The 12,500-nt window shown below is 43.7% G+C and overlaps 1 protein-coding gene across 2 annotated transcripts in view; it reads right to left on the bottom strand.

Moving 5' to 3' along the window:
* SLK (STE20 like kinase) overlaps positions 1-12,500 on the bottom strand; it is a 117,606-nt gene that overhangs the window by 74,054 nt on the left and 31,052 nt on the right. For both annotated transcript variants that reach the window (XM_056529166.1, XM_056529167.1), the window contains exon 2: positions 1,037-1,201. In XM_056529166.1, coding sequence (XP_056385141.1) covers positions 1,037-1,201 — 165 coding nt within the window. The remainder of the gene's footprint in view (positions 1-1,036; positions 1,202-12,500) is intronic.

Here is a 12,500-nt window from a genome sequence, read left to right as displayed (position 1 = left end):
ACGATGGAAAACTTTCTTTTATTTAAATCAACTGGCTCCAGAAAGTTAAAACAGATTTTAAATGACTTCTATTAAAAAAAATCTTAATCCGTTCAGTACTTATGAGCCGCTGAAGCAGAGTTGTTCTTTTCTGTCTAAGTGCTCTCTGATGACACATGTCTCGGGAACTGTCCAGAGAAGAAGCAAATCCCCATAGCAAACCTCTTCTACTCTGTGCAGTTCCCGAGACAAACAGAGGTGTCAGCAGAGAGCACTGTTGCCAGATAGAAAAGAACAACCCAACTTCAGCAGCTGATAATTATTGGGAGGATTAAGATTTTTTAATAGAAGTAATTTACAAATCTGTTTAACTTTCTGGAGCCAGTTGATATATACACATTTTTTTTTCCTGGAATACCCCTTTAAGTATAAATTGCATTTCCAAAATAGACAGGAAAAGGACCAAACCATTTCACTTAGAATGTCAGTCTTCAGCCCCTTTCACACTATCGTTATGCTCCGGTAAATTCTGCAGTCAGACTCTTTTTTTTTTTTTCTTTGCAGTTTGCCGGAGCATACCGGCAAATAAGGGGTCCCGATGGACCCCATTGTATTCTATAGCCGCTGTTATTTTTGGAGAAAAAAGGCTGGAAAAAAAAAAAGACTGTGCAAGCACTATTTTTTCTCCGTCTTCTCTCAATCCTAAAATTAATGGGCTTCACACTGCCGGAGACTAGAGACAAGCGAACTTACAGTCAATTCGATTCATCACGAACTTCTCGGCTCGGCAGTTGATGACTTATACTGCATAAATGAGTTTAGCTTTCCGGTGCTTCCGTGGGCTGGAGAAGGTGGATACAGTCCTAGGAGACTCTTTCCTAGGACTGTATCCACCTTTTCCAGCCCACCGGAGCACCTGAAAGCTGAACTAATTTATGCAGTATAAGTAATTAACTGCCGAGCCGAGAAGTTTGTGACGAATCGAATTTACTTCCGGCAGTGTGAATGTAGCCTTATACAGTAAGCAGTAGTCCTTTCTCATTCCTGCCCCACTTACCCACAGGTTATTCTCATAATAGAAAGCATCCAGCAGTTTAACAATATGCGGGTGATCACATGAGGCCAATATTTCAATCTCCACCATATAATCCTCAAGTTCATCTTCAGTTTTCGTATCTATGACCTTTGCTGCAGCCAATATTCCAGTCTCTTTATTCTGGGCCTGAAAGACATAGTAAACAGTAGGTTAGCGACATTGCCAGAGAATGGATTCCAATATAATGTGACGCTCACACCCAACGGAATAAATGGGCTGGGTGGCATTAGGCACTAAGGTTGGGTTCACACCCTGTTTTTGCAATATAGTTCCCGTATATGTTTCCAATTTGAAAACCGCACGGAACCGTATTGAAAACCGTATACATTGACTCTCCATTGAAAACCGTATACCAAAAGATGCATCAGGTTGTGTCCGTTTCACATCCTGTACGGTTTTGTCAGTTTTTCTCCCGTACCCAAAACTGTAGCCTACCACGGTTTTTGGTCCGGGTGAAAAAACGTATTGAAACATATACGTTTCTTTTAACATGGGAGTCAAAGGGAACCGTACAGAACCGTATACAGTGATCCCTCAACTTACAATGGCCTCAACATACAATGTTTTTTTCTGGACCATCGTAACTTTAAACCAGACTCAACATACAATGTACAAACAGTCCAGATCTGTGAAACCTGTCACAATTGGAGGAACTGAGCAATCAGAATGGGCATTTTACTGGTAAATCACCTCTATTACTGAAGTACATGGACTGATTGTCTGTCTGGTAGCGCCCCCTACAGTACAGGGAGGAACTTACTTACTTACCAAGTAAGGGTGGCTCCATTTGGGACATTGTGTACTGTACAGGACCCTGAAGAAGCTCCTGTCCTCTACATAAACCATTGTTTCCCAACCAGGGTGCCTCCAGTTGTTGCAAAACTATAACTCCCAGCATGCCCGGACAGCCAACGGCTGTCCGGGCATGCTGGAAGTTGTAGTTTTGCAACAGCTGGAGGCACCCTGGTTGGGAAACACTGACATAGACAGTGATTTACAGCTCCCAGCAGATCTTTCTTACTTTTATATGTAAGGATTTGCTTTATCTGTATAAGTCATCTACTTATTTTTCTTTAATCCTCACTTTTTGCTATTTTTGGATGACATTTTGGGGCTTCAGAACCAATTACCAGGTTTCCATAGAGTTCTGGTCTCAACATATAATGGTTTCAACTTACAATGGTCGTCCTGGAACCAATTAATATTGTAACTTGAGGGACCACTGTATACGTACGGTTCCGTCCGGTTTCTTACTTTGCACAGTTTTTTCTTTTCTTAGAATTTCAATCAAACAAGTGAAACTTTATTCATAATGGAGTGAAAACTTAAAGGGGTATTCCAGGCAAAAACTTTATATTTATATATATATATATATATATATATATATATATATATATATATATATATATATATATCTCAACTGGCTCCGGAAAGTTAAACAGATTTGTAAATGACTTCTATTAAAAAATCTTAATCCTTCCAATAGTTATTAGCTTCTGAAGTTGAGTCGCTGTTTGCTGTCTAACTGCTTTCTGATGACTCACGTCCCGGGAGCTGTCCAGCTCCTATGGGGATATTTTCCCATCATGCAAAGGGATATTCTCCCATCATGCACAGCTCCCGGGACGTGACATCATCATTGAGCAGTTAAACAGAAAACTTCAGAAGCTAATAACTATTGGAAGGATTAAGATTTTTTAATAGAAGTAATTTACAAATCTGTTTAACTTTCCGGAGCCAGTTGATATATATAAAAAAAGTTTTTGCCTGGAATACCCCTTTAAAAATGTATACTTTTATTTTTCTTAAAAAAAATAAAATACGGATGCAACCGGCCTCATTTTTCACAACTGTATACGGATTCAAATTTGTACACACGTTTTGATACAGTTTAGTCAGGTTTTGAGGAATCCGTTTTTTTTTATGAAAAACCTGATATGGGAACTTTATTGCAAAAACGTGGTGTGAACCCAGTGTTTTCCAACCAGGGTGCCTCCAGCTGTTTCAAAACTACAACTCCCAGCATGCCCGGACAGCCGTTGGCTGTCCGGGCATGCTGGGAGTTGTAGTTTTGCAACAGCTGGAGGCACCCTGGTTGGAAAACACTGCTCTAAGCTATAATGCTATGGACTGTAGAAGTGTTTGTACAGTAAACCCAATGGTCTTAGGCACTTAGAGTTCTATCTGGAATTTCAAGTCCCTGGAAATTCAACATCTCACCCAAGCTGTGACATGAGATCGCTCTCCGCCCTTCACTCCCTGGATGCCTCATATACGTCACAGGCCTGCCATTATGAATGTGGTTTACTCACATTAGGTATACAGCTGATAAATGACATCTACCCGTTCATTGCAAGGCTGGGTTCACACTACGATTTGAACTACGGCTCCCGTATACAGCTTGGAGGAGGGGTGGGCGTGGCTTAATCGCGGCGCCCGCATTCAGCCCACGTTATTGCCTGCGGTCGGGAAACCGCTTAGGTCCGAAAAAGAGCCGACCAGAGGCTGCGGTTCACTCCGGTCGGCTCATTGACATGCATTAACTACGGTTCCCGAATACGGCTGAGTGCGGGCGCCGTGATTAAGCCCCGCCCACCCCTCCTCCAAGCCGTATACGGGAGCCGTAGTTCAAATCGTAGTGTGAACCCAGCCTAACATGTCTGATTCATTGTGCAGTCTCCCTCTGGGTTCACATCACGTTTTTACAATACAGTTCCCATATCAGGTTTTTGATTAAAAAAACGGATTCCTCAAAACCGGACTAAACTGTATCAAAATGTGTGTATAAATTCTAATCCGTATACGGTTTGAAAAATGATGTCCGGCCGCATCCGTTTAAGAAAAAAATAAGTATACGTTTTTAACTTTTCACTACATTATGAATAAAGTTTCACTTGTTTGATTGAAATTCCAAGTCAAAAACCGTATGGTGAAAACCGGATGGAACCCGACTCCCATGTTTAAAAAAAAAAAAAAAAAAAAATGTATATGGTTTTTCACCCGGACCAAAAACCGTGGTAGGCTGTCCGGGCATGCTGGGAGTTGTAGTTTTGCAACAGTTGCCGGCACTCTGGTTGGGAAAAACTGGCGTACCCGGTTATCCTGCACATCACTCAGTCAGGTATTGTAAAAAGTTTCAGTTACACAATATATATATATATATATATATATATATATATATATATATACACATACAAACACATAAACACACAGTACAGACCAAAAGTTTGGACACACCTTCTCATTCAGAGTTTTCTTTATTTTCCTGACTATGAAAATTGTAGATTCACACTGAAGGCATCAAAACTATGAATTAACACATGTGGAATTATATACATAACAGAAAAGTGTGAAAATCTGTCATATTCTAGGTTCTTCCTTTTGCTTTGATTACTGCTTTGCACACTCATTCTCTTGATGAGCTTCAAGAGGTAGTCACCTGAAATGGTCTTCCAACAGTCTTGAAGGAGTTCCCAGAGATGCTTAGCACTTGTTGGCCCTTTTTGTCTTCACTCTGCGGTCCAGCTAGGGCTGGGCGGTATACCGGTACATACTGAATACCGAAATTTTGGGCTGTACGATATGAATTTTCCCCCATACCGCAATACCGGTTGTCGATATGAATTCCCCCCCCCCCCCAACGGCTGTCCGGGCATGCTGAGAGTTGTAGTTTTGCAACAGCTGCAGGTCCGCAGGTTGGAGACCACTGGCGTACAGTGAGTTCCATCGCTGGGATTGGGGCTGGGGGGTAGAACATGATTTGGGGGGGGGGGGGAATACTGTTATATACTGTGATACACATATTTGGTCATACTAGGTCCAGCTCACACCAAACCATCTGGATTGGGTTCAGGTCTGATGACTGTGGAGGCCAGGTCATCTGGCGCAGCACCCCATCACTCTCCTTCTTGGTAAAATAGCCCTTACACAGCCTGGAGGTGTTTGGGGTCATTGTCCTGTTGAAAAATAAATGATGGTCCAACTAAACGCAAACCGGATGGAATAGCAGCCGCTGCAAAATGCTGTGGTAGCCATGCTGGTTCAGTAGGTCTTCAATTTTGAATAAATCCCCAACAGTGTCACCAGCAAAGCACCCCCACACCATCACACCTCCTCCTCCACACCAGCACACCTGTGAAGTGAAAACCATTTCAGGTGACTACCTCTTGAATCTCAACAAGAGAATGCTAAGAGTGTGCAAAGCAGTAATCAAAGCAACAGGTGGCTACTTTGAAGAACCTAGAATATGACACAATGGCCCTCATTTACTAAGAAAATCGGGTTGTAAGTCTATCTCGCTTTCTTACCCGACTGCTTTTTTCTCCTGGTATTTATTATTATGTCGCATCCTGTTTGTCGCACGTGGGTTTTGTTGGTTTTGGTTTCCAACTCCTCTGAGCTGTCGGGAAAAAATCCACAACAATTCAACAAATTCGGGTTGGAAACCTTTATAAATACGTGGGAAAGCTCAGAAATGTCGGGTTACGCCCCTTTTTCGGGTTTGGGAGAATCCACATCGGGTCCGTCGGGAAAAAATGTTGCATCGTGTCGCAGACTGGCGCATGATGTCTGCGACATGGCGCAGACAAAGTTGCGACAAAAAAACCCGACAAAAGAGGTCGGGTTTAGAATAGTAAATGAGGGACAATGTCAGTTGTTTCACACTTTTTTGTTATGTATATAATTCCACATGTGTTAATTCATAGTTTTGATGCCTTCAGTGTGAATCTACAATTTTCATAGTCATGAAAATAAAGAAAACTCTGAATGAGAAGGTGTGTCCAAACTTTTGGTCTGTACTGTATGTATGTATGTGTGTGTGTATGTGTATATATATATTATATAAATCAAATATATTTATTATAAATGATAAGCATCCATCCTATCCAACCTTCACCAGAACCCCATACACATTACCCCCTAGTAATGTGTCTCTAAATGTGAGAAAAGAACAAAGACCAAAATGTTAAAAGGGGTACTCCGGAGGAAAACTTATTTTTTATTTTTTTCTCCTTTAAATCAATTGGTGCCAGAAAGTTAAACAGATTTGTACATTACTTCTATTGAAAAATCTTAATCCCACCCCCCCCCACCCCCCGCCAGTACTTATTAGCTGCTGAATACTACAGAGGAAATAATTTTCTTTTTGGAACACAGAGCTCTCTGCTGACATCACGAGCACAATGCTCTCTGCTGACATCTCTGTCCATTTTTAGGAACTGTCCAGAGCAGCATATGTTTGCTATTGGGATTTTCTCCTACTCTGGTCAGTTCTTAAAATGGACAGAGATGTCAGCAGAGAGCACTGTGCTCGTGATGTCAGCAGAGAGCTCTGTGTTCCAAAAGGAAAATAATTTCCTCTGTAGTATTCAGCAGCTAATAAGTACTGGAAGGATTAAGATTTTTTACTAATTTAGTCATTTACTAATCTGTTTAACTTTCTGGCACCAGTTGATTTAAAAAAAAAAAAATTTAAAAAATTAAAAGTTTTCCACCGGAGTACCCCATTTAATGGCGCGGGTGCATATAGACATGGTAACCAGGACACACTTGTGTGTATTCTTGTCAATCACTTCCCACCACAAAAGCCAGAGGCTATGATTAGAGATGAGCGAACTTACAGTAAATTCAATTAGTCACAAACTTCTCGGCTCGGCAGTTGACGACTTTTCCTGCATAAATGAGTTCAGCTTTCAGGTGCTCTGGTGGGCTGGAAAAGATGGATACAGTCCTAGGAAAGAGTCTCCTAGGACTGTATCCACCTTTTCCAGCCCACGGGAGCACCTGAAAGCTGAACTGAATTTATGCAGGATAAGTCATCAACTGCCGAGCCGAGAAGTTCGTGACGAATCGAATTTACTGCAAGTTCGCTCATCTCTAGCTATGATCCTACTGAATTGCCATTAGCGAGTACCAGGATGCGGTGTTATTCTCACAGCGCTTCTAGGAGAGGTTTCCTAGACCTTGAATGCGTTTCACTATGGTTCTAATTCATTCACATCTTGTTAAATCGGCCACATCTATAAATTCGCTCTCCCCACAATGACTGACAGCGCACAACCAAGTATCAGACAAAGACGAGAAGCTCACAGTAACTACCAAGAGGAGGAAAATCCACATTCTAAAGGGTTAATGGGACAGCCATTATCATCTCAGACGATCTTTAGGTGACCGGCTGCCAGAAGAGGCCTCAGCCTGGCATTGCTGGTAGAATTACATTTACACAGTCCTGTCCAACATAGAGAAGAGCTTCAAGTGATGGCCTCCCCTATATGACATCCATATGCCCTATAGCAGTGGTGTCCAAACTGTGGCCCTCCAGATGTTGCAAAACTACAACTCCCAGCATGCCCGGACAGCCGTTGGCTGTCCGGGCATGCTGGGAGTTGTAGTTTTGCAACATCTGGAGGGCCACAGTTTGGACACCACTGCCCTATAGGAACATGGGCTGTCCCACCAACACTGGCCATACACTTTCCATAGCTGTCAAACAGCCCTAATGAACTCCCCACACGCGTGTATGACTGGTTCATACAAGCGTGCATGTGTTGTTGTCAATTCAACTCATGCTAGGAAGTTATACAGATTTGTAAATTACTTCTATTTAAAAATCTTAAAGGGGTAGTCCAGTGGTGAAAAACGTATCCCCTATCCTAAGGATAGGGGATCAGTTTGAGATCACGGGGGGGTCCGACCGCTGGGGCCCCCTGCGATCTCTCTGGCCAGATAGCGGGTGTCGACCTCCGCACGAAGCGGCGGCTGACACGCCCCCTCAATACATCTCTATGGCAGAGCCGGAGATTGCCGAAGGCAGCGCTTCAGCTCTGCCATAGAGTTGTATTGAGGGGGCGTGTCGCCCACCGCTTCGTGCGGAGGTCAACACGCCCCCTTCCCGCGGGCTGTCGTGGCTCCGTACAGGAGATCGTGGGGGGGCCTCAGCGGTCGGACCTCCCGAGATCTCAAACTTATCCCCTATCCTTAGGATAGGGGATAAGTTGTTCACCACTGGACTACTCCTTTAATCCTTCCAGTACTTATCAGTAGTGTTGAGCGGCATAGGCCATATTCGAATTTGCGATATTTTGCGAATATTTGGACGAATATTCCTCATATATTCGCTAAATTTGCATATTCGTAATATTCGTGTTTTTTTCACATATGTGAAAATTTTATAACTTTATAGCAAGTATACCAGTGTAACTGGATAGAAGCAGCAGAAGGGAGGGATTAATATTTGCGAATATTTGCATATGTGAATATTCGCACACCGGTCTCACACAGTAGTATTAGAGCCTTCTTTAGACCACACAAGCTGGAAGCAGAGAGGGATGATCACTGTGAAAAAAAAAAAAACGCAGAAAAAATGCGATATTTGCGAATATAATTCGAATTGCATATATTCGCCAGCAACACTACTTATCAGCGGCTGTATGCTCCAGAGGAAGTTGTGTAGTTCTTTCTAGCCTGACCCCTCTGTCCTAGTCAAGAACTGTCCAGAGCAGGAGCAAATCCCCATAGCAAACCTCTTCTGCTCCGGACAGTTCCTGACACGGACAGTGGTGTCAGCAGAGAGCACTGTGGTCAGACTGGAAAGAACTACACAATTTCCTGTGAAGCACACAGTAGCTGCTAAGTACTGGAAGGATTAAAATTTTTAAATAGAAGTAATTTACACCTTTGATTTGAAATCATTTTTTTCCCCCCACCGGAGTACCCCTTTAAAAATAGGTCCTGACACCACTCACCTTCTTTTACACACGTGCTCAGCATGCAAGCGCTAGTTTGTAGGGAGCACAAAAGGATCAGGCATTGAAAGTGCCCAACCGGTCTTTCTACTACATTATCTGTCAGGAAAAAGTCAGTAGGCCCCCAAACTAGTGAAAGACTTCCCTGATGTTATAGGAAAACTGTCAGCTTGCTCCCCCTGCACTAACCAGCGGTACTGACTGCGGGGGACGCTGATCAGTTTCATGCCTACTGTGCCCGCTGCAGCGATGCCCAGCTCATCAATATTCCTCCCCTCACTCTTCATTACAGAATGAGAAGAGGGAGAGGCGGAGGGAGGGACGGAATATTGATGAGCTGGGCGGCGCTGCGGCCTTGACGTCAGTGTGCCAGTTACGCCGCCTGTGCCAGTTAGCACCTAATTAGCATATACGAAAAAACGAAGATCCGGGAACAGTAAGCATCAACTGATTTTCCTTTAAAGGGGTACTCCACCCCTAGACATCTAATCCCCTATCCAAAGGATAGGAGATAACATGTCTGATCATGGGGGTCCCGCCGCTGGGGACCCCCGCAATATAGAATGCGGCACCCACCTGTTTCTGGTACGGAAGCGCTGGAGGGTCTGGGTCCCAAGCACAGGAACGGAAGTTCGTGATGCCTCCGTGTGACGTCACGCCCTGTTCCCTCAATGTAGGTCTATGGGAGGGGGCATGCCGCATGCTATATTGCGGGGGTCCCCAGTGGCGGGATCCCCACGATCAGACATCTTATCCCCTATCCTTTGAACATATTGTTCAACTGGAGCAACATGTGTTCTGTTTATAAAGGGAAAGAAAATGCAAGTGTCAGGTTATAGAGCAGGAGGAGCTGAGCAAGATGACATTATATGAAAGGAATCAGTATAACTAAGGAGTCCAGTGGGGCGGTCCTAATCAGTGACTGACAGCAATCAGGTGTGTATGTTGTCCCAGGCTGTTTATTATTGTGTGAGACTGTCCGCTGGACACCTATGGCCGTGTTCACATTAGCGTTAAGAACCCTGTTTGCTGATTCTGTTACAAATATGGGAATTTAGTGGAGAAAGAAAAACCCTGCAAAATAATGGACATCAAAGTGAATGGGACCTGTCCGGATCCATTGTTGTCTGTTGTCACACACTCCGCCCTGCCCAGTTTTTAGCATTGGTAAAGAAACTCCCGAATGGAGCGCCATATCACACATGTAAACATAACGAACTTACCTTACCATCACACAGGGACGGGGTCATGACGTCACGATACTCCGGCCCCGTAGTCGTGAGGCTTCAGACCCGGAGCCTCCAGTGCTGCGTGGAGCACACAGGTGGGTGCTGCATGAGAGATGATGGGGGTTCCCAGCGGCGGGACCCCCGCGATCAGACATCTTATCCCCTATCCTTTGGATAGAGGATAAAATGTCTTAGAGCCGGAGTACCACTTTAAGCTATGTTCACATGTGTGTTGTGGAGCTCCTACTCTACACAATGGTATATGTTAGTATCACAAATCCATGGGTTTGAGTCCTCATTGTGCAAAGGACGACATTTACATATTAACAACAGAGGATTCAGCGGGTATTTACCGCTCATTCACATTATACGGAGCGCTGCTGGCAAGTCTGTTGGAATGACGAGAATTTAGCGGAGAAAAAGTAAAAAAATAAAAAATGTGCATGCACTACTCTCCAGTTAACTCTGGTTAATTATTGGATCCCCGATGGACCACATTCAAGTCAATAAGATCTGTCGGGACCCAGTGGAGTCCGTTGTGTTCCCCCCCCCCCCTTTTTTTGGGCCATATACACACACAAAAAAAAAGTAGAGCCGAACGGACCCCTAACAGGACGGAGCACAATGGCAATGTGAACGAAGCCCAAGTTTGACATCCTTTTATTTCGGTTTACCCTCACTATGAATCTGTGTATTGGGTGTAGTGTGGGTGAACTTTAAAGGGGTACTCCACTGGAAACATTTTCTTTAAAATCAACTGGTGTCAGAAAGTTCAACAGATTTGTAAATTACTTCTATTAAAAAAACTTAATCCTTCCAGTACTTATCAGCTGCTGAATGCTACAGTGGAAATTCTTTTCTTTTTGAATTTCCTTTCTGTCTGACCACAGTGCTCTCTGCTGACATCTATGTCATCTCAGGAACTGTCCAAAAGCAGGAGAGGTTTGCTATGGGGATTTTTTCCTACTCTGAACAGTTCCTAGAATAGACAGAGGTGTCAGCAGAGAGCACTGTGGTCAGACAGAAAGGAAATTCAAAAAGAAAAGAACTCCGTCTGTAGTATACAACAGCTGATAAGTACTGGAAAGGTTTAGATTTTTTAATAGAAGTAATTTAGAAATCTGTTTAAAGGGAACCAATCATCAGATTTTACCCTATATAATGCTTGGCAAAGCGTTATATAGGGTAAAATCTTTATTTTCACCATTCCCGGGGGATGCTCCTGCCCCCAGGGATGGTGAAGATGTGAAGTTATAAACTAGTCACCGCCGCCGCAAGTAGTCCCCTGGGCGGGGCTCCTCTCACCTACTCCCGTTCTTCGACCGGGAGCGACGCCCCCTCCGCTTGATTGATGGGCCGCGTCATCGCTCTGCTCCGTCCGTTCAGTGAGCGGAACAATGACGCGGCACATCAATCAAGCGGAGGGGGGCGTCGCTCCCGGCCGAAGAACGGGAGTAGGTGAGAGGAGCCCCGCCCAGGGGACTACTTGCGGCGGCGGTGGTGACTAGTTTATAACTTCATATCTTCACCATCACTGGGGGCAGGAGCGTCCCCCGGGAATGGTGAAAAGAAAGATTTTACCCTATAACACGCTTTACCAAGCGTTATATAGGGTAAAATCTGATGATTGGTTCCCTTTAACTTTCTGACACCAGTTGATTTACAAGAATTTTTTTTCCCAGTGGAGTGCCCCTTTAATTAAAGGTCACTATGTCACCTCTGCTGCTTTAGCAATCACAACCTACACTTGCATGGTTCTTAGTGCTCCTCTAAATGTCACATACAACCGATAAATTGTACCAGGCTATTTGGGCAGGTGTCGTGGACACAGCAGGACACTACACACACTAATGTATACTTGTTTGCGCTTCCTGTAGAGACTTCGCAAAATGTGTGTTGACCAAAGTGTCAGTGAAAACAAAAAAGATTGTTTGGTTTTCACACCACGGTGCTGCATATACGCGCCATGTTCCCATTTAAGACATCAGAAGCCCCCAAACCACGGCCATCAACGGACTAAAGCATTTTCCCATCTGTAGAAATATTAAAGGGGTATTTCAGGGGAAAAATTTTTTTTTTTATATCAACTGGCTCCAGAAAGTTAAACAGATTTGTAAATTACTTCTATTAAAAAAATCTTAATCCTTTCAATAATTATCAGCTGCTGAAGTTCAGTTGTTGTTGTTTTCTGTCTGGCAACAGTGCTCTCTGCTGACATCTCTGCTTGTCTCAGGAACTGCACAGAGTAGTAGAGGTTTGCTATGGAGATTTGCTTCTACTCTGGACAGTTCCCGAGACAGGTGTCATCAGAGAGAACTTAGACAGAAAAGAACAACTCAACTTTAGCAGCTCATAAGTACTGAAAGGATAAAGATTTTTTTAATAGAAGTCATTTACGAATCTGTTTAACTTTCTGGAGCCGGTTGAGAAAGAGTATGTGTATATATATAT

Source organism: Hyla sarda, chromosome 7 (assembly GCF_029499605.1).
Source record: "Hyla sarda isolate aHylSar1 chromosome 7, aHylSar1.hap1, whole genome shotgun sequence".
Classification (NCBI taxonomy): Eukaryota; Metazoa; Chordata; class Amphibia; order Anura; family Hylidae; genus Hyla; species Hyla sarda.
Note: the sequence above shows the minus strand (reverse complement) of the source record. Positions and strands in the feature narration are given on the sequence as shown.